The sequence below is a fragment of the Pithys albifrons genome, chromosome 3 (assembly GCF_047495875.1).
Source record: "Pithys albifrons albifrons isolate INPA30051 chromosome 3, PitAlb_v1, whole genome shotgun sequence".
Taxonomy (NCBI): domain Eukaryota; kingdom Metazoa; phylum Chordata; class Aves; order Passeriformes; family Thamnophilidae; genus Pithys; species Pithys albifrons.
In genome coordinates, this window is record NC_092460.1 from 6,664,400 (window position 1) to 6,687,498 (window position 23,099).

The 23,099-nt window shown below is 42.6% G+C and overlaps 1 protein-coding gene across 2 annotated transcripts in view; it reads right to left on the reverse strand.

The window, feature by feature from the left end:
* Nucleotides 1-23,099, reverse strand: part of SLC25A26 (solute carrier family 25 member 26) — an 86,127-nt gene that overhangs the window by 20,143 nt on the left and 42,885 nt on the right. The window contains exon 6 of one of the 2 annotated variants that reach the window (XM_071550292.1): nucleotides 9,689-9,733. The exons of the other annotated variant lie outside the window; for it this stretch is intronic. Within the exon in view, the coding sequence (XP_071406393.1) occupies nucleotides 9,689-9,733 (45 nt within the window). The remainder of the gene's footprint in view (nucleotides 1-9,688; nucleotides 9,734-23,099) is intronic. 2 annotated transcript variants of the gene reach the window in all.

Below are 23,099 nucleotides of genomic sequence, written 5' to 3' on the forward strand. Positions count from 1 at the left end.
CTACCTTCCAGAGTGCCTGGATGTTGTAACAGCATAAATCCCACCTCCAACACCCATTTGCAAAACACTTCAGGTGCTTGAAAAACCTCAGATTGAAAGTCACGGTTTAGAAACTTAACTGCTGGAGCCACATGATAAAGACAGAATTACTGTATTTTTTCATTAAATGTTCTCTAAAGCTAAATCCAAGAACCTAGAGCAATGATTTCTGCCATACAAAAAAAAAAAAAAGCCCTGTGGAAGAGCTGCTGGAGGACTAAGAGGAAAATCAGACCATTAATACAGACACTCATGGCTTTGCCAGAAGCCCAGCCTATTCTCAGTCATGATGGGGTTTTATGTTAATGTCATTGTTCAAAGAAGAAGGAAAAGGTCATTCTTATTTCTTGGCATGTAGCTCTGAAATCCAGTTTCTGATAAGGCCTGGCTTCCCAGTGCAGCTCTGCACAAAGACCCTTTGCCAAGCAAGGCAAACGGTGATGAATTCCCACCCATTATGCCTGCAAACTGACAACAGGTATTTGCAACAATCATGCAATATGGAAAATTGTTTTAAAGGGTGGAGCCAGGAACAGTTCAATTAAATTAGGGAAAAGGAGAATTGGGGCTGGAGAACAGGAAGAAAATTCCCCAAGAGTGAGGTCTACTGAACCGCAGAGCCAGCCTCCCCAGGGAGGAGAGGAAAGCCCTCTCCTTTGAGTCATTTAAAAATAGATTGGAGAAGGCACTCAGGATTGTACTGTGGGGAATAATCCTGCGTTGGCAAGGGCAGGATGAGATGACTTCATGCATTTCTTTCCATCTCCAGTTTCGGTGATTCACCCAGAGCTCCAAACCTGAACATGCAGAAGAGCAAGAGAGAAGCAGGGCACGAGGACATCATCCTGGAGGGAGCCAAGAGGAACAAGTGTCACAGGGCCAAGAGGACCAGCAGGAGTCTGGTCCAGATTCTTTCTAACCACACCATGCTATGGGCCAAGATGACGTGCTGAAGGTCACACATGCTTTCTCTCACAGCCCATGGGCCAACTAATTGACAGGGCTTTGTGGTAAGTCAGGCTTGTAAGTTCTTCGAAAACACTCTCCTTTGTGCTGCACTGAGAAGGCTTTACTACCATTAAGACAGGGCAAAGCACAGACACTATTAGAAGCTTGCGGATTACTGCAAACCCAGGGCCTTGTTTCTGGAAAGAAATGCAGGAGCCATATACATATCTCCCCAAAACAGTGACTTTGAAGAGAAAGGCTGGTGATTTGCAGTGATACAGTGCCTAGATCACACTCTGCCTTCTTAGATGCTGCACAAATTAAGAAGAGCATTTCATTTGGGAGGATAACTCGGGTGAGGCAGAAGATGGGTCAGAGGCAGGCTCAGAGCCTGTGGGTCACAGCTCAGTGGCTCCAAAAAGGGCAGAAGTGCCCCTGTAATGCCTGCAGAAGCCCTGCAATGACACCACTCTCTTTACAAGTCCTCTTTGCAATATGAAACACATCCTGGGAATTATGAGCAACACAACTGCAGCAGTTGGCTCAGCCTGGGTTCCCCACCACCATCACCAAAAGGCTCCTACCTGCTCACACCGTGCTCCTCCTGCAGAGGGCTGCAGGGCATAACCTGACTTTTCCAGGGCAATACCCATTCCCACTAGTTTCACAGCCTAGGAAAGCAAAATGACAAGGAGCACACTACATGAAAGCAGCCGCCATGCCAAGCCTGTGTCATGTGTATTCTATTAAGCTGAAGGCTGAATAGAAGACTTTGTTTTCCACTTCAAAGGACCCCATCCCAATCTCTCGCTCTTCCCTTATGAATAACAAATTGGAAATAAATCTTCTGGCTGAAGCACATGGAAACTCGTACAGTTGGGGCCCTCTGCAGCTTCCCAGCTCAATCACATGCTAATTTTTTTTGTAAACACTTTTATGTGATATATATGTAAATCTCACTGTGCATTGCTGCACCATGTAAAGCAATACAGTGGGTGTGGCCTCAGGGGATGGGACACAGCAGGAAGTCTGAATGCAGATTTCCAATTATTCACAGGGATAATGTTCACAGAGAAGGGTCAAGTTTTATATGTGGGCAGAGCCTCACTTTTCTTCCTAGAGATCCCATTTCATACTGTTCTATAGGCCAGTGTCTTATAATTCTCACCACAAGTGTTACTTAGCTCTTTTGATACTGAGAACACACTTTGCTGGGCAGAGGGGGCATTAGAAATGTCACTCTTAGGATACACCAAAGGCCTTCCAACCTGAAAATAAACAAAATGGAAAATACTACTCCTGCCTTTAAATGCAGGGGGAAAGTATACGGTGCCCACAAATGTGAACTCCTCACATGGTGTGGACACATGGCCTCCAGATGGCCAATAACCTTTGCCTAATGCACACAACCCCTTACCTGTGTGTGTCTGTCACCTTTGTTGTGCATTTATGGTAGGAGTTAAGAGAAGAAATCAGCTGTCAGTTTTGTCCTCCCAATGCAGTCAGGTCTTGCTCTCTATTCAGGACATCTAAGCAGTGGTAATCCAGGGCAAAATGCAATATTCACACCTCTCAAATCTGATGACCAGCCCAACACCCCAAATGCTGCAGTAAGCAGCACAGAGAACGAGACATCTCTGCCTTGGCCTTGCTATTCTTTAGGCACTAAGAGGCAAGCAGACCTCATACACCAAACTTGAGGCCTGCAGCTGACTAAATATTACAATTCACTCCAATGATAAGCATCTCTAGGATTTCTACATATCACTCTGTTCAAGACAGTGTTCAACTTCATGATAACAGGAGGGAGAAAAATTTGCACAAACTAATCCCGTGGATCTGTGTGCATGTGCAGCCCTGCAGAGTGAGGGAAGAAAAGCAATTTTCATGTTTGCCTACGCTACAAGGGATTTTACCTGCAATGTGGCATTCTGCATGGCTGACCCTTACAGATGCATGGCACATTAACTACAGGGCAAGCAAAGAATTCATAAGCTCATTGCAGTTTCTATACATAAAGTCAAACACGGAGCATAGAGCCAAAAGTCCTCCCCAGTGAATTTTTATGTGCATATGTGCAGCATATGTGGAAGTACATGTGTATATTATCTTGCAGGAAACATGCAAGCCCAAACATGGGGAAAATTCAATGATCTAAGTTCACTGTTGACATAAATGTTGAGACTCCATTTGCACTAATGGAGTTGTGCTCACTTATGCCAGTACTGAATTTGGTCCTAGAATTAAACCCACCCAAATCCTAGATAAATTGAAAGAGAACAACAGTTGGCCTACATGCAAGAGCATATTTTTCATGTTAAAAGCATTTCATTCCCTTTTTCTGCCCATATAATGCTGCATTGATGTCTGTGACCCATTTGGATGTAAATCAAAATGGATGTGCTAAAAGCCTGGTTAAAGAAAATGTCTTCAAAACAGTGTTCCCATGGCAAGGCAGAACAGCTACACTCAGTTTCCATGGCACAAAGGGCCATACATGTGTCTGGAGAGGAAAATGCACTTCTGACAAATCACTTCAAAGTTTGAACAGTTTTCTGTGAGCATCTGCACTGCTGCTACCTGCTAATAAATCTGTGCTTCATGGGCTTGTGTGAATAAATTACATGCAAGAATTACATAAGTCTTTTAAGGTTCTTCAGCAAGAAGCAAATGTCCAAATCAAATTGTGAGCCCTTCACACTGATTACTTCATTACTTCATTCTACCAAACATCTCCAGATGTCATTGGAAAGCTCAGCAACTTCTAGAGAACCACTCATGGCCTAGGCACGACCAAGAGCATCACAATTTGGCTCTGTATCTATTGACAGGACTCCTGTGGCTGTTTTAAATGCTGCATTGATGACCCAAGGCCATCTGACTTTCCCCAACGTGCCTGCAGTGCTGTGAGTGAGGGTTGCATTTGTTTCCTTCTCTTTGGTGCAGATGGTGCGCAGCATTCCTTCGACTGTGCCTCAAGACTGAGTGAATAACACTTATTGTGCCACTAATAAAGCGAGGGCTGTTTGCTGAACAGCTGTTGGGTACATTGTTCCTTTGTGAGAAAAATGCAGCCGTTATGTTAATGGCATGCACACGCTGCACTTACATCACACCCCAAACCCCCGTGGAAATCTCTTTTCCTGATACAGCACCCAAGCAAGTGGCAGACACATCAGCGTTATTTAACCATTAGGACTTAATCCCTAAATCAGCCCCACCTTTACCCAAAGAGGGAGCAAGGTATGGTAGAACACTTACTGCACTGCCTGCAAGGAAATGGGTTTAAAGCTGAGCCTGGGTTTCATTTACTCTTGACTTATATGAAGCTGAGCACAGAGAAAAGAAATACTAGACTGCTTCTCCAAGAAAAATGGGAAATGGTCACCTACCCATAGAGCAGGGAAAGAGCCCTTTAAGGCCTAGTTTCGCTACATTCCTCTATTTTCTACTTGCCCTGTTAAACTGCAAAAGATTTGACTGTAAATTTTAGGAGGGAAATAGCATGTGGTTTATTGTTTCAATGGTGGAGTTATAAAAATGTATTACTGCTGAGAACCCCAGCTGCCTGGGCAGAAGTATTCTGTAAACTTTTCATTCTTACTAACTTTAAAAATCAGGTGCAATGAGCTCCAACCAAGATAAGAGTCTTCACTCTCCACAGCCAGCCACAGAGCAGCCTTTGCCCAGCAAGCTTCATGATATGTCTCAAAATAGAACTGCACTGACCACCAAGAGTGAGGCTGAGCCCACCCTCAAACCAGTTTGTTCACACCCTGTACTGCCTATCTCAGGCCCCAGCTGGAGCTCTCTGGAGGGGGAACCAAGAGAACCAAGCAAATCTATACACGTATCATTGCCAACATGTAGCTCTGTAGTTCAGCCCACCAGTAAATTTTCTGTCAATACAAGTGCCTTGTGCCTGGGGGTGACAAATTAACCTGAGCAGAAAACAGGGGACCTAAAATCCAATCCCAAACCTGCTCTCCACTGGTCTCCTGGGCAGAAACCAGTTTAAACCCAGGTAACTTCTGTTCTGACCCAACCAATTTTCACATCCTGCTCAGTTTCACAGGGCAATGTCTGGACTCTCCCCATTCTCTTTACTACAATACCCCACTTGTTTCACAGGGTGGAAATGTGTCCATGTGCACTCATCCTCTTCTGAAGACACCAAAGCATTCCTTCCTCTGCTTTTTCAGCATTTTACAGCACTATCACTGCAATCCATACAGAGACTTGCACATATTTCTCAGCTCCCTGTCTCCAACTATTGCCTCCAGCCATACCTCTTTTTTGTAAAACACCTGTTAATATGTGAAACCTACAGTTTTGAGAAAATTATCTTGTTGCTAAAGCTAGTGACAAAAAACTTGTGGACTCACTAGAGGTGCAGAAAGTCTAAGAGCTTTAAGTTTCTCTTAGGACTGAGACAGAGGGAAATACCCTGGCCCCACTGCGTGCCAGAAGAGCCAGACCACCTTGAGTATGGTCAGTTCAAGATTTTTATCTTTCTTTGCAGCTCCTGGGCTAGTGCAGCAGCACAGTCTGTGCCAGCCCTCCCAGGGAGGCTGAGTGTGCAGGGGCAGGACCGGCTGACAGTCTTAGCAATGTCCAAGTGTCTCATCTTATATAATAAGACACGTCTAATGAAAAAGACAGAGGGCTCCCAGGACAGTAGGTTTGTTTTCCTTAAAAAAATTCACCAACTAAACAAACAAAACCCCCCTTGTTTTCCAAGCCTACTCATTTGAGACCTGTGTCCTCCAGTCTCGCCTGCTCCTTCCCTCCTCACTGGCTACCAAAGCCTTTTCTCCAGACATACAATACATTTGGTCTATAAAGAGACCATTCTCCATGTACAGCTGCATTTGAGTACCTCTCAGAGGCTCTGAAGCACAGCCAACATGCAGAAATATAAAACCCAGGAGGTCTGAGTCTTATTTCACCTGAGATGGGTTTATCTTACACACAGCACTGTTCTTTGAGTGAGCTGACCATTTCCAGTGAGCCAGAAGAAACAGGCATTTTTGACAAGATGTTTCTAAACTCAAACCTAATCAGAGGCTCTTGGTTTTCTGTAGTGTTTTAAAACTATTTTACTGAGAAAAACTGATGCCCTCTATTTCTGTAATATGCTCACATCAGAAATTACAGTTACTTTTTTATCTCAACTAGGTCTAGAATAGAAGAATTATGGATTAAAACATGAAGAAAATGATAAATTACTTATGTGTTGCTGGTAGGAACTGAGATAAGATGATTACAAGTGCTGAATAAAATGCCTGAACAGAACAGAACAGAAAGAAGGGCTGGGCTCCACAGTGCTGGAGCCATCTGAGCAGAGACTGCACAGCCCTGGCAGCAGGTTGAAAAAGCAAGAGCTGCACCAGACTCTGTGTAACCCACAACAATTTCATGCCAAATACACAGCCCACAATGTGAAATTCCCACAATGAAGAACATACATATAGGATTTCCAAAGCAAGTTACAGAGGCACCCTGGAAATTCCAGGGCAGCATACAAGGGGACTGTATCTTACAACATTATTCCAAAACCTGAACTAATATGGGAGGCACTGTGCTTGGCTGGAGTTTGGGAAGCACACTACATCTATGCTCTGCTGCCTTTCTTCATGGCCAGCTGGTACTGAGATGGGATCAGAAGTATTAGCCCCACATAAAAGAACCTAAATCTGATCAGACTGTCACAGTGGTATTCAACCATGGTCCTCCTCTGAGGGTTTGTGCAGCAGAAAGTGAATGAGATCTGAAACATCCCTTCTTTCCCTGAACTTTGAGAAAAATTCAAAATTGTTCTAGCTGCAAGGTTTGGACTAAAAGGACAGAGAGGTGCTACTGTAACTCACCCTGTAGAGAATGACAATGTATGTCCTGAAATCTGATACACCATAGCAGTTTCCTTCTCCCTTTTGGTTTATATCACTAATCTATACATCAAATAATATATGGAAAAATGGAAAATTGGGAAAAGACACTAAGCATACATTATAGCAGTGCATCTTTCTACATTAAAAAGAAAGAGGTTTTTGGGTTTTGTTTGTGGTTTGTTTTTTTTTTTTAATTAAAAGCACCATAATTTCTTTACTGTTGTTTCTTCAGTCATGGTGAACTAAGAAAGGAGTCTATTAACTGCTCCAAATTGTAGGTTCACCCGAATCACTGGCAGTAAAACTTGTATTTGAAGCAGTATCTGTTTCTTCCTAATTACTGCAATACCCCCTTTGCCAGCACCCACAGCAAATGTAACCTTATAGTTCAGTAATCCATACAATGCACTCTCTTCTTCCAACTTAGTGCACTGCATGATATGCAAGTTTACCCTCACATAGGACAGGTGGGCCCCATTCACAGACAGGAGAAAACTGTGCATGTAAAATATGTGGCTAAAGCATGCTGGAAGCATAAGGAATTTGGAGCAAAGCAGACAGAAAATGTGATATAGAAACACCCAATTTGCTACCTATGACAAGCCTTTATTAGGCTTCTTTAAGCTTAACACCCTGCTGCTGGCTGCAGCCAGCCCATATCTGAAGGAAAAGGAAACTCTTCTCTTTCATATGTCTCACTAACTGTCCTTGCAGAGTGAAAAGATATTTTTCCTCATTTTTATGGTGATTAGCTTGTTCAGGGAATTATAAGACTGAGTCTACTTTCCATCAGCTTATGCAACTTTGTATTAATAGTTTAAAAACCGACACAGCCACAGCACTTGTTCTGTTCCCCTCTGTGAGATGGCCCACACGCATCATACACAACTGCTCCTGCAGTTACTTTCCCAAGTAATTCCATTAATACAGTGCAGAATGGTCCCTCAGGCATCATCTCAATAACTCTTTTCTGTACAGGCTTCATGCCATTTTTCTCTCATCCTTTGCATTCCTAGTTCTTCATAATTACTGTCTTTTCACGCTCCCTTTGAGCACCCGTGAGAAGCCCTACCCAGAGCCACACTCTCATTGATGCCACTGGCCACATACAGCCTCTTGATGGGACCATAATGGTTCTTGTCATTTGTTGTACTGACAATTTTCTAAGAGCTTCATTCAAATAAACAAAACATATTCTGCTTTCACTGCCTGGCTTTGACTATGACAAACTCTGAGCTCTCTCCCTGTGCTGAGCCAAAGTGACTGGAGTGTGCCAGACTGATTTTTGCAGTTTTCTACTCTTGGTTCCCCAGTAGGAGAATATATTGCAACAGGTTTGTGGAACAAACTGACACGGTTTTGTTTCTCTTCAGATCTGCACTGACCCCTTTAGATTAAACACGATGCCTCATCCTAAGTGACTCACTCCTGTAGCTTGCTAAATTCAAACTGTCTTCTTTAAAGCTTGTCATGTGAACAATACATTTCATTGTCACAGCTATGTGGATATTAATTAAAACAACTTTACACTCTGAAACCAGTTACATGATGTTGCTGGTTTATGTGGTTTTGGCAAGAGCACAGCACTTTTTCTCTTTAAGCACTGGCACCTCTTGCTCCCCAGCACAGCTGCTGCGCTAACTACGAGCAGGTCGGGCCAGTATCGCTGCTGAAGAGTTTACAGAAAGCCATTCCTAGACACTGGCAGGGAAACAGACTCCTAATAAGGCAGCTCAAGCTGCCCTGTGCAGTGGGATGAGACCCAGACACCACAGCAAGCTGAGTTCACAAAGTACCTGCAGAATCCTCTGCAAAACACAGCTCAGTTCTATGAAGGCTCTTATATTTCATGCTCCTCCTGCCTGTGGACCTTTCTATTGGACTCCCTGAAGCCTCTACATGCAAACATTTACACTGTGGGTTTGTTCCCCCCAGCCCAAGCTACAGACACACAATGAGAGGACAATCTATTGTCCCAGCCCAACAAATGAGCACCAAGTGCTGAGCTTGCTCCAAAGTCCAGCACCCTTAACAAGAAGAAAGTTTCTCTCTCCAGCTCCTCTCTTATAAATATTATATTTTGATACAATGCTTTTAATGATCTGCAATAATTCTCTGTTTCCAACCCAGGATCTCAAAGCACCTGAAAAAACCTTTCCTCCATCTTCTGTGTTGAGTTCAAGATAAAATAGAGGGAGGGAGAAATTCCATGTCTTCAAATCCAACCTTCTGCTCAAAAATCTAGACCCTGACTCTGACCATGATAAACAAAGCAACCAGCTGGTAGAAGAACAGCACATCAGTCCAAACAACTGCACTATTAAAACATCATCCCCGACACCTTCTTTAAACACCCTTTAAATAAAGTATATGCAGCCAATCAAAATAGCTTTTCAGCAATGCACTGAAAGTCTTTCCATGTGTACAAAATTCAGGCACAAAAAGCCTTCTCTGTATCATTCACAATTTCCTCTTACCTTGAAGAGCAAAACACTAAAAAAAGAAAGTAAAAAAAAAAATCACACAACATAAGATGGTTCCCACTTTTTTTAAGCAGCAAAAAAAGTTAAAGCAAAGGTAAGATTTCTGGCATGGTAGTAGTAAAACTTAACCTGCATGCCACAGGTCAGTGGTTAGATATTCCCTGCTATTCTTCAGATATTCAGGCAAGTGATCTTCACGTGCACAGGTATGGCACACTTACTGATTCTTGGACCCGCCCATGATTGTGATAATCAAGTTAGGTAAGTTACCATGGAAAGCCTTTGCAAAATGTTTAACTTACGTTTCCATCACTAAAGAGGACTTACCTTTAAGGACTCCCAGAGGGGAAACTGTACCAGAGAGAAAGGAATCTGGAGAGGCGGGAAAAGAAAAAAATGAAAACACAACATAATGTTAGGAAAGCAAATTGGGTTGGCATGTTCCTCAACTGGCTAAATTAGGAACAGTTATTGTTCCCCCAGTGAACTGCAGCTTATTACACTTACAAATCTTTACGGACACTTTATGTACGCTGCCATTAAATGACTGGTTGCACTAAAGCAGTTTTACTTTGTTTATCACATTCCCTGCTGAGAGGTTAATGTATTGTTACCAGGGTGGCCTAGAAGAGCAATAAGCAGTGTGATCTAGTGCAGGGACATTCTTGGTTTGACACTCAGCCAAGAAAGCCATAAGGATGGTTCAAGAAACACGTTCCCAAGGCCAGGAACACAACTTGGCAAAAAAACATCGTCAGCAACTCACACTCTCAAAAGATGTCGAGCTGAACACAGTTGTGCTCCAACCAGGGCTTTGCAGTTGGACATCAGCTGCAGAAACTGTCCTGAATGTTCCCTGATGATCTCACATGAACAAGCTCCCTTGAGAACTAAAAGCAGGTTGTGAAGAGCTACCACAACCCAGCTAAAACCCAATGAAGAAACTTGGTGCTTCCCTTCTCATTGCCCATAACATGAAGTTCTTCTGTCCAGCAACAGCCTGTATCTCTGTCTAGACTCATTCCTGCTGTCATGTGTCCCCAGCAGGGCCTGTGCATTTCCAGGTCCTTTACAGATCTTGCCCTGATACACTTCTCCTGACCAAGTCTCTTAACACACAGAGAAAAGGAAACACATCTCCATCAGCTCTGGGGGCTGTGCAGGGCTGAGGTGTAATGAGTCAAGTGATTCTTTGCAACAAGAGACATCACTTTACAAGGTTATGCCTTCTCTTACAGTTTCTGCCTCCTCAAAATTCTCCAGTAAATTCTTTCTTGTCCTTCACCACTCTGAGACATCCTGTCCAATATCCATCTCTGGTACCAATCCTGCCCTTGCTATCTCCAGGCTAAATATCTATCTCCAGACATCTCGGAGAAAGGGGTCCCTAGGGAAACACTACCTTGTGCTAGAATTGCCCTTCAGCTGTATCTGCAGGTCTGTTTTGTCCCTTCCTAAAGCTTGGCAGCCAGTCAACCCCAGCTTCAAATCTTCCTCCAAGTATCTTTTTTTCTTCTTTCTTTTACTCAAACACAAGGCATGTTGGGTTAGTTTTCTCCTTTGTTTAGCCTGATTTTGCAGTTCATGCCTCAAAAATCATTTGTCTTAGACAGTACTAATGCACTTTTTTATCATGAAAAGGAGTAGATGCTCAAAATGGATCATCCTTAACTCACACAGATGTCTTTGCTCTGAGTAACAATCACGTTAAAAAACATTCACTAGAGATATGAATAGCTTATTAAACCCAAATTCAAGCTACACAAAGAATGTAAAATGGTATATCTACTGAACATCACAAGAGTTAAAGAGTATTGTCTGCTTCACTGTGTTGCAACTAATGATTAATAAATGAGTCAATTAAGTTAATCTGCCAGGCAAAACTAAACTTGACAGACACCTGCCACAGAAAATTTGTTATCTATTCAGGCAGGAAATGGCAGTGAGAAGAAATCAATGTCACTGCTGTACATTGAGCTGACAAACTGAAATCTCAGAGGAAGTTTGTCATCTTGGACAATGAGCAATATCCCTGGTGGCATCTCAGAGCCCCACAATAAAGGTCAGACATGGCTCTTATTTATCAGAGTCCTGAAAGTCAAGTGTGGCAATTAAATTTCATTTTTAATACTGCGTGAAAAAGTCCAGCTATTTGACAGTAATGTGTGTTAATATATTAATGAGAAGATATACCCACATGCTACTGCATCACTGAATTGGAGTTATATGGCATGAGTTCTTTGCAGTGTAAAATGAAAAGCAACATAATCTTCTAATATCTAGGCCAAAAAATAGGGGAAAAAAAGAAACAATAGCCAATACATTTGCTTCAAATCTGTTAAAAGAGAGAAAAGGAAATGCTCTGTATCCAGCTGTACAGCAAACAAAACAAGCTTTCAAATACAGTCTCCAAGTTTTGCTTTTAAATGCTCATAAATAAGTGGCAAAATTACGCAGCTGTTAATAAGGCAACAAGGGAAGCTTTTGGCATAACTCCCTTTTTATCTCCTAGCTAGGAGCATTTCAATCAAAGAGGAAATTTGTTCACTATTGCTGTTTGATTTTCGGTGTCAGGGGTGTTTGCTTTCCATGTCCTGCTAAGCAGGGTCAGAGATGGATGGGCATTATGGGTTTCACTTTTCCCTGCACGCCCCATGAGACGTGCAGCACCCAAAACACCTGGAAAGACTCTGGATGTGTGTTAGTGGGACCTGCACAGCTGCTGGGCTCCCTCTTCTCCAGGATGGCTGCAGGACAAGGGCCTAAACATTCTTAAGTCACACTTTAAGTTTTAAAACTTGCAAACCTCAAACAAATTAGGAAGCAGCATGAACAACAAGCAGAGCGGCAGCACCTTTGCTGCACTAAGATGGTCCTACATTTCTTACAGTTGCCCATTGGAGTCTTTTTGACAACACTCTGACTTAAAAACTAAACCCACACAAGGAATTTCACAGATACTGGAATGAAAGGGAGCCTGGCTTCCTGCAGATTTGATTTTTGCCATGAGATTCTCTGAAGCCAAATAATTTCCTAGCTGTATTCGGCAACCTTCCCATGACAGGGACCTCCATCACATCTCTTCTCCAGATACATTCCACAGCCACTGTTGAAAGTTCCTATTACAAGCCTTCCCTCAAACCTCTTAATCACCTCTATTCTTCCCTCAAACACATATTTTCAGTAAACTTGTAGGAACTTATATTTATCTTTGCAGCCTCTGCTCTTCCGCCACACCTCCGTGGTCAAGATGTGGAAGGGCTGCTGTGTGTTCATGTCTGCAAACACCCTGCTTGCATCAGCCTTGCTTCCCTAAGAGACCAGACTAAACAGCCCACACCCAAAAGCAGGATTAATAGATGCAAAAAGCTCTGCAAGGGCAGCCTTCAGATGGCTTATTGCCCTTTTCTCCTCTACCACGACAGGCGTGACAAGATCTTACAGTCTGGGGGACGCTTCTTAATGTGAACACTTACAGCATTTTGCTCCTTTTCATATTTTGCTTCTTAAAAGAAAAGCTCTTCAGCAATGAACAGAATCACACCCTGCCAGGCAGAGATATTTATGCCTGAAATAGGCTAAGGCAACAATAAAAATGTGGTCCACACATGTGGGTAACTTGCTGCCAGCAAATATGAAACCCTGGCAAGCTCCACCACCCCCTCATTCGACATTAATATAAAATAGACAGAGAGTACCAGTTCTCATGTCTGGCCCAATGTTATATAACTGTGCTGTTTGCTCAACAAAGTCAACCCTTACACACACACATACAAAAAAATGGGCAAATTTAAAGCCCCCAGACAGCTGCAAATCATTACTCTAAAATGTTTTATAGGTTAGTGAAATTATCATTTACTCTGGTCCCTGTAGCCCCTACCACCTGATGCCTAACTTAGAGGTAATGAACTTTGCAGATTCTTCTTTCTCCAGATCGACCTAATTCCCCTTATACAAAAGGATTTCAAAATATTATTTTTAATAAGTTACTTTTAGAAATAGTTGCATTTCACAGCCAGAACAACAGATACACACATCTTGCTTCTAAAGAAAAATGACAACCTGTAAGTACTGAAGATTGATGACAGAGCAAATACTCCTCCTATCAAACACTGTTTGATTAAATAAAAGAAAATTAAGGAGGAACTTAATAACTACAACATAACATTTTAAAGAAACTCAAAATTCACACATTTGATATCTGATGCTAAATTGCAAGCTGGCATTGTACCAAGGAGCAAGGGCAGAATGCTGAAGGAGTGGCAAAGAAGGGGGGAAGAACCAAAAGGAAAAAACCAAAACCTCATCAGCCCCTTCACAACTGGGATTCCCTTCCAAATATGAGAATTCTTTTGCACAAAGAGGAAACAGATGTCCATGGCTGGAATTTGCATGTGGCTTTATTCTCTTCTAGGATACAATAAAACTACTCTTCTTCTCATCCTCCAAGCTAGAAATTAAACAGTGGCATGTCATGCAGAGTCCAGCTGTGCTTTCTACCTCCAACCTTTATTAGCAATATATTTAAAAAGAAGAAGAAAAGAGAGAGACAGAAACAAAGGGAGAAACTAAAAAAGCATAAGAAATGAAAAACTGTGGTATGTGTTCTCAAAACAATATAAAACCTACAGATGTTCTTACTAATCTGTGGCACATGTTTGTTTATTCAGGTTTTCCCTGTCTCCAGTTCAGCAGGCTTTGCTCTCCAGAAGACTTGTCTGTTTTTACAAATGTTAGAGCAAATGCTGAAGGAGAGATTGGCACAAACAGGCAGAGGAGGAACAGGCTCACCTTGTAAGAGCTTTCTTCATGTCCCTGAAAGTGCACCCCCATCCCAGAACTGCTGACACTCATCTCTCCACTGTTCCCTACATTAACAGCAAAGGGAGAAGAGCAAATAGTAATGAAGAGAATTTTGACAGTATGAATATCACAAGGGCCAACAGCAAGAACATCTGTTCACTTCAGGGAGATCATACTGCAGTCATCATGGGGTCAAACTTGCTCCTAACCTGTCACCTGCACTTGCTGTGATAAGGACAGAGGTGCCATCACTGCCCAAGTGTGTATTTATGCAGAGTGTCTGAGCTGGGGTGCCAAACAATGCCTTCTCTGCCATAATTACAGAGAAAAGTCTAATAAATCACTTTTCAATATCATAAAAAATACAGTTTTCCAAGGATACATAAACAGCTAATTTCAGGAGAAAAATCTTCCCTTTACCTAAGTCTCTTTTATAGTCACGTTTTCCCAAACCATCTTCTTTATAAAAGATAGGAGTTTTTTTAATAAGTTCAAGTTACAACAGAATAAAACAATCCTGTCAGCCCACTGGAGTTAAACATTTCTGTTAATAATCACAGCAAATTTGGTTCAGCATCTTGTCCTCCTAAAACTCTTCACACACTTGCCCAATACATCTGGATGATGATAAACTGATGTTCCAGCTATAAATATAGTTTCCTCAGGATGGGATTTGAGAAGACAGCATGAAACAGGGTAAGCCTCTCCCCATGTCATGTCAGCAATAGCCACCATCATGAAGACCTGTAGCTTTCCACAGCACTGACTGAAGGTGAAGAGGACTCATCATCGATGGGATACCCCAAAGCTCACACAGTAGACATATTTTCTTGCAAAGCTTCATTAATACTGTCTCCTAGATCCTCCTTGATAAATTGCAGACTCCACAAGGAACCTAATGAAGGTAATTTGTAATCTTAACATGAATGAAAGACTGTCAAAGCCATCAGCCGTGCTCCTGCAGCTCTGAGATGGAAGGTGGGATTGTGGTGAAAGAACAGACAGCTTCTTATGTTAAATGAGTATTGGAGAGCTTTGTTAATAAACACTGATGCCATTAGAAACGAAATTTTCTGGGCAGGTATGACAACACTGGCATAGCAATGACCGGGGAAGATCTCTTGGCTTCATTTCTTAAGGAAAACAGTGAAAGACCAAGTACACACACAGCACCTTCCTGTAGGACTGCAGGAAGCCAAAGAGAGGTGAAACCTCTGGCTGGGCCACCACAGGGAAAATTATCAAGTTGCATCTGCAACAAACAACTTTTCACAGCTCTTTGGTGTTGAACACACGGCTCTGCAGCACTGCCAGAGGCAAAGGGTGGTAGAAACACTGATCTCAACAATGCCAAGAGTATAATTAAAACAAAGGTTTCAGATCATGCACCAGCAGCCCCCTGAGGTAATCAGCAATTCCGTCACTTTCATGTAAATAACATTAACCCTGTGTGAACTGGGAGACAACTGCAAGATATAAATGGGAAGAAAAACAAAATTCCTGAATTAAACTCACTATTCTGGTTCAGGCATCCACTAAGCCTCAAATAAATATTTGCACCTTGCTTCCTCTGCTTCCCTAGCTCTGACCCCAAAATATTTCCATTTGTCACCTGTCATATGTGAATGTTTGGAACTAAATTTCAGTCTGAGACAAAACATTATGTGCCCCACAGGGTTGCTTAATTTGGTTATAAGCCATTCTCACAGATGTGCTTTGGACTAGTGTGGCAGAACTTCATATCCAACAGGACTTCGTTTTAAAGAGCACCACATACTCATTATAAAACAAACATGAAAATTCTATCAAGTTTTCCCTCTATTAGAAAACGGTTTGGGGCTAAAAAAAAAACAAACAAAAGAAAAGAAATAAAAGGGAAAAAATGTTTTTCTGGAGGGGCAATGTTGACCAGCGAAGAGGAAAGACACAGTCAGAGATCCAGCATGACTGAGTGTTCCCAAAACATGGGGAAAAGAGGCACTGAGGCAGATGCACAAACTCAATGCAGGCTGGATTGATTTAAGAGAGCCTGATGATCACAGAGCCCTCACTCTGCACACACGTGAGACAGACCATCACTGAGCTATTGACGACTTTCCTCAAAGGAACAACATGAACAGCCTCAAACTCCACAGCCACCTCCTTTATGAACCAGTCCCTTTTCTGGGAGTAGAGAATAACTATTAGAAATTGTATAATGCCAGGCACAAAAGTCAACTTCATTGGATTTTAAACATGAGCTGGACTGACTGGCCTGTATTTACACAAATAATATCCATTTTCTCCCATTTTCCAACAAATAAGGAGATGCCTGTTTTGCTATTCATTCTCAAAAACATATTAAAAAAAATCCTCAGCAAGTAAAAGAATATGCTGACACTGATTTGTACACGCTGTTTTCAAGGCGCAGATAAAAATCTTGTAGGATAAAAGATGAGTTTAGCAGCTCTAGAAGAATGAAGGTATTGTTTAACAGGAAGCAGATGTATGTCAGATGGCAAACTCATTAAAGTGTCCCATCGTTAAAGGAAACGGGATAACAACGAGCCATCTGAAAAAACCTGAACTGACCAGGAAATACACAAGCCGGAGCTAATCTCCTATTTATTGGTAGGTAATGCCTTTAAGTCATGCACATGCATTGAGTTTAGGACCATGAAGGACTAATCTTTGTTCTCATGAAAAAAACATAAGACCAGAACCCAAGAGCATAGAGAGCAGCATTTCTGGAAGAAGTCTTCTGAGGAAAAGCTCTAACATTTGGCGAAGTTATTACATCAACCATGGGTGCACATACACACAGAGTTATGTGCTGCTGCCCAGGCACCACCTCACTTCTCTGAGAGCATTTTAATGGACATTTTATATACATGCAACACTTTAAATAGAAGGATAATTGCAAAAATGGCTTATGAAAGGCACCCATCAAGGAAGAGTCTCTAAATACAAACTTGTAAACTCAAATCAGAGAGAATATATTCACAAGTGTACACTGGATAACAGATTTGTACCATCACAGAGTTGGACAGTTCTTCAAATGAGAATTTTGCAGGAGATACAAGGACCTAAGCATAAGGAATTAAACAGGCAGCACAGAGTCACAAAATCATAGAATCATTTAGGTTGGAAAAGACCTCTAAGATCATCAAGTTCAGCCATTAACCCAAAACTGCCAAGTTCACCACTAAACCATGTTTAAGTGCCACATCCACACAGCATTTAAATAAACCCACGGGTAGCAACTCCACCACTGCCCTGAGCAGCCTGTTCAATGCTTCACAATACTTTTGGTGATGAAATTGTCCCTAATGTCCAATCTAAAGCTCCCCTGGTACAACTTGAGGCCATTTCTTCTCATCCTGTCGCTTGTGACCTGGGAGAAGGGACTGACTCCAACCTGACTACACCCTCCTGCCAGGGAGTTGCAAAGAACAACATCACCCTTGAGTCTCCTTTTCTCCAGGCTGAGCCTTTCCAGCTCCCTCAATGCTTCTCATCAGACTTGAGCTCCAGACTCTTCTCCAGCTCCATTCCCTACTCTGGACACTCTCCAGCCCCTCAATGTCTTTCTTGTAGTGAGGGGCTGCGAACTGAACACGGGATTTGAATCAAGGACAGCATGTTTGATTCACAAGGCAGGTGGATCTGTGGAGAGGAGTGAGAGTATTGTTTCATCTGGCAAATATTCAATCTAAGAAACTTGACAACAGTGCAGCTGTAATTGCACTGACATCAGCAAAGGAACTTTTGTCCTCAGAGTAACAGCCACGCTAAAAAAAATTAATGGCTGGGAAGAAACATGTGTTTCCCCCTTTCTGGATGTATCTCAGCCTATAGTAATTTTGTCACAAATGTGTTGTTGTTACATTATGATTACAAGTATACCCCTGGTAATTTGGTAAAGATATTCCTGCTTATTTGCCTTTGTGGAGGGAAAAAAAACCAATAAAAGCAAAGCAAACCAAAAAAGAACATGTAAGCAAACATCGCTTTAAACAAAACACCCCACAGATACTAATGAGAAAATTCCTCCACCAGTGCTAGTGCAAAACCAACATTAATGGAACAACTACCACAAACCAAGTTGAACTTTCTTTCCCTGAAGTGAGAGCCCCGTGCAGCACTTTTCGTATATCTTACATCACTAACTCCATCATGTGGCAGAGAGAAGGAATGCAGACTAATATTAAATTTAGGCAATACTGTTCGTGTGAAGGTGTTATCTTACACCTGTATACACATTTAGAATTTTGTGAGTATCTCACAAAATGAGGCTTTGTTAAGCTTCTTTCTGTGGCTGCTGTTTTCAGTTGTCTAGAAAGAACCACACCTGCAATGCACACCACAGGTAAAAGGAGAAATGGCATTAACTGAATAGAAGATGGATCTGCAAAGCACTAAAACACACATCTAAATTCCCATCTCTTTACAGGGAAGCAGTTAAATGTATCCTTAAATCCTGTACTGAACAGTCTGACTGTCCTGTGTGTCTGAAGTGAGACCAGACTATTTTCTCTCCCTCATCCACCTTTTTAATTTTTTAATAAACAGTTGCATTATTTTTTGCCCAAACACAAGGCATGGTCTTGCAGAAGTGAAATTACCTAGCAGCTCACAACAATAATCTCTCCTAGCTTTGATGTATTAAAGCTTTCCTGAACTGCAGTTACAGTTTCACAAACTTTAATCTGATTCTACATTACAAAAGACCTAATCCAAAAGTCATTAGAGTGAACTGAAAAATTGCAGCAAACATTTGGTTGAATCCAAATGAGCAGTAAGACAATGCACGTACAGATACAGGAAGGATGGTTCCCTTATTATTTTTTTCACCCTCTATAATTCTTTTCTGACAGTTTAACCAATTCTGCAGACCCTGTAACTATTTAAACAGGAAGCTCCCTGGACCCAGCAGACCTCCCTGGCTATGCAGCTGGAGAGTTACTCTGCTCCTAATGGAGCATTTCTTCCACCCCCACCCCAAGGTAGCAGCTGGATGATGTCGGGTCGGACACTGCAGGGCCACCTGGGACTTGCTGCCCCCCCAGGTGTGGACTTGCAGACTTGTCCATGGCAATCAAGCCCCTGGGAAAGCAGTCTCACTGCCTGCATCCCCCAACTTCCTGCCTGTCAGCAAGTTGGGAAAAAACTTTAGTGAGCCTGGCTGTGTGTGCAAATCCAGCGTGCAGAGAGCAGGGAGGGTTTGCTTTCAAGAACCTCTTGTAGCTTCCTCAAAGGAGCCTAACCCTGCTTGCACAATAGCAGCACCGCTATGAGAACTGTGGAAATAAAAGCCATGACTCTCAATGATTTCTTTTAATTCATTTATGGAGATGCTGTTTTCATCATAAGCCTTTGAATTCCTTCCTATGGTCACCTCAATTCTGTTTGCCTTGAGGATTTCTCATAACCACAATGTTAAACCATAAAGCTAAACCAAAACGATTTCTCACACTCAGTCACCCAGTTTGGACATGAGGAAAGTGTGCCAGACTACAAGAGCATGGGAATATGATCAAGAGGAACAAGGGTGCTTTGGTGGGCAAAACCCTAAACAACTGGAACACCCCAGAAACACACACACAAACCCTTATTTTCTTTATTTGCTGGTCCTGCCTGACTGTTCACACAGCCCAGCTATAGCTTTGAGATATGTGCAGGGCCTGAGGGAACTGAACTGCAGAGCATGACAGCAGCTCATGCTTGTTCTGTGAAATCCTGCTTATAGCTGTGATCAGCAAAGTAGACACGACTAATTTTCCACTTTACCAGTATAAATCATCCCCTCCATGCTTGGCAAAGCACTTAAGCACATGCTTAGCTGTGCTAGAGCTAATTTTCTTCACAGCAGTCAGCACAGGGCTGTGTTTTGGATTTGTGCTGGAAACTGTGTTGAAAACTCAGGGATGTTTTAGTTATTGCTGGGCAGTGCTCACACAGAGCCAAGGCCTTTCCTGCTCCTCACCCCACCCCACCAACGAGTGGGCTGGGAGTGCACAAGGAGCTGAGGGACACACAGAAGGGACAGCTGACCCCACCTGACCCAAGAGACATTCCAGACCATAGGGCCTCATGCTCAGAACATAAAGCTGGGGAAGAACAAGGAAGGGGGATGTTTGGAGTGATGGCATTTGTCTTCCCAAGTCCCTGTTACACGTGATGAAGCCCTACTGTCCTGCAGATGACAATAGAAAAGGGTGAAGGAATTCCTTGTTTTGCTTTGCTTGTGTGTTCAGCTTTGGTTTACCTGTTAAATTGTCTGTATCTCAACTCACAAGTTTTGTCACTTTTACTCTTCCAACTCTCTCCCCCATCCCACCAGGTCAGGGAGTGAGTGGCTGTGCAGGGCTGAGTTGCCAGCTGGGGTTAAACCATGACAACAGCTTTCATTATTGCAGAGTAGGAACAAGATAATGCTTTAAAAAAATTACAGACCAAACACAAACAAGTTCTTAAACTCCATACTCTTCTTTACACTCCCAACTTCCCATTAATCTAAAAGCTCTTCCAGAGCTGGAGCTGGGCCAAAGTGTTTTGCTGAACAGCAGCCTAAACAAAGTGTTCTCCTAAACTGGGGCTGCAACCAACATGGTGAATGAAGAGAAAAGCCAACTAACACAGTCTAATCTTTGCTGGGGGCTATTTTAGATACACAATGGAGAACTCAAAGTGATGTCAAACACTCAACAAAAGACCAGCCAAGGTAATAACACAACTGCAGCTCCACCAAGAGGCTTTAGAATCACCATCAGCAACAGAAAAATCCAAGCAATGAGTGTAATTGCCAGAGCTCCACCATGAGATCGCACCATTTCCTCCAGCACACTCCTCTGTCATGCAGCAGGTCTGAGCACAGCATCTGTTGCACTGATGGTCTCTTTAAGAAATCTACTTCTGTGGAAAACATCGACACCAAAAGGAGAAAGCCAAATTCCACGCCCACTGAGCATGGGCTCCAGAGGGAACAGCATGGGAAATGCTGCTCTCACAGCTTTAATTCATTTAAAGGCCATTTTGCATCCAGAAGGTTCCACTGAGATGATTTCTTTTCCTCACTGGTTTTGCAGCCATGTCAAAAGCCCATCACAGCCAAGTGGCAGGATTGCCAGTTCTCTGCTGTCACAGGTACCTTCATTAGACTCACAGTGCAATGGCTCCAGTTGTGTTACTGGGTACAGGATTTTGTCTGAGACACACAGCAGTCAATGGATTTTACATCTATATGATTTGAATCATAGTTTTCCCAATTGTTTTCCAGCTGGGAAACAGTCAGCAATGAAATAATTTTCATGCTAACAGGCATTACTTGAGAGGAAAGAAAATCAAACACAAAAATGCTGGTTGGGGAAATAGCCAGACATTCCCTAACCATGAGGAATCTCCAGAAATTTTACCTTCTCACTGGACAGTAGAACTGCTGGAGAAACCTGCCCTTAGGTAGGTCTCCAGAACTGTTTCTGTTCCTGCAGCATTTGGATGCCTTATCCTGGGTGCTACTCACAGCCCCCATAGAGCAGGGATAACCCTCCTTTCACCCTGCAATGTATCTGCCCAAATTAGTGCCACAAAACTAGGAAGCAGCATCTGAAGAAAAAAGTATGGATCCTGACCAAAGATACGGTGTCCCAGAGGTTGCACTGGACTCAAGGAACTGGGCAACAGACTGCAGTAAAAATAAAATTTAGCAAGTTAAGGTCCAAAGAGAAAAGGAAGGAAAGCAGTGCTACTGCCTAAAACAAAGAATGAGCTCATCTCAAAGCAAGTGCTTTTTACAGTATAATGTTCATAACCTTTTGGGCTGAAAAGGAACAGACTTGTGTTAGCAGCATATAATATAACCAGGTGCCTTCAACCAGGATTTTTTCTAATGAGATTAGCAAGCTATACATTACAATTCCCACAATGTTTCAACCTCAAGGCATTTTAATTACATTTTTCATTTTGTCTTCCCTGGGATTTTCTGATTCTACCAGAATGCTTTCTTCACTTAAAATGCAATTTTTATCTCAGTGCAAGTGCTAATAGACCACTTCAGACAAAACCCCCAAAATCTGCAGAACTCATACAAGAGAAAAATCAAGTGGCTTTCAATCAAAGGAGATAATTCCATTAACACCTTTCTTTAAATAGTATCACCAAATGCTGGTAGAGGGATTTGGCATCATGAGAAGAGTTAAGAAACCTGCAGAACAGGGTGTTGATTCTGTGTTCTCACATATAATTTTAAAAGCTCAGCTGACCTGATGCCAACCTGAGTTTGTTTGGAAGTCACAGAATCACAGAATGGTTTGGGTTGGAATTGACCTTAAAGATCATCTCATTTCAAACCCCCTGCCATGGGCAGGAACTTCCATCAGTGTAATGGGCCTAGAATTAATCTGGAGTGGAAAGGAGGTTCCCAAATTCGTTCAGAAATGCTGATGGACATGGTGAAAACAGCCTGTTATGGTGGAAATTTCCAGTGGACTTAGAAAATCTGAGACAGAATAAGCTCTACCTCTGCTGTCTGGTTATACTTCCCTTCCAGTTGCTGCTGTGGGGATACAGGGGTTGGTTTGCACTTCCATCCTGCTCCCAAGTGCTTATCACAGCCCCACCACACATCACTGCCTCTGTCCCTCCCAAGCCCTGGCCTGGCTCCTCACAGAACTGCTCTAGCCTCAGGAACAGACAAGACTGGCTGACTCCACTCAGGCTTAAATCAAGGAAGAGCTACTTCCACCACCACCACCACCACCGTGTGCCTAGCAGTGGTCACCCCAGAAAAGACCCTGACATGATGGGCTGTGCCCACAAAAGTACCCATTTGGAAAACGTGGCTGAACACTGGGAAGATCCTACCCTGGGCAAAAGCCTTTACAAGATGTGCTGATTGGAAAAAAAACCCAACAAAAAAAGTGAAGAACTCATGCCTTTGCTTTGCAACGTGCAGCAA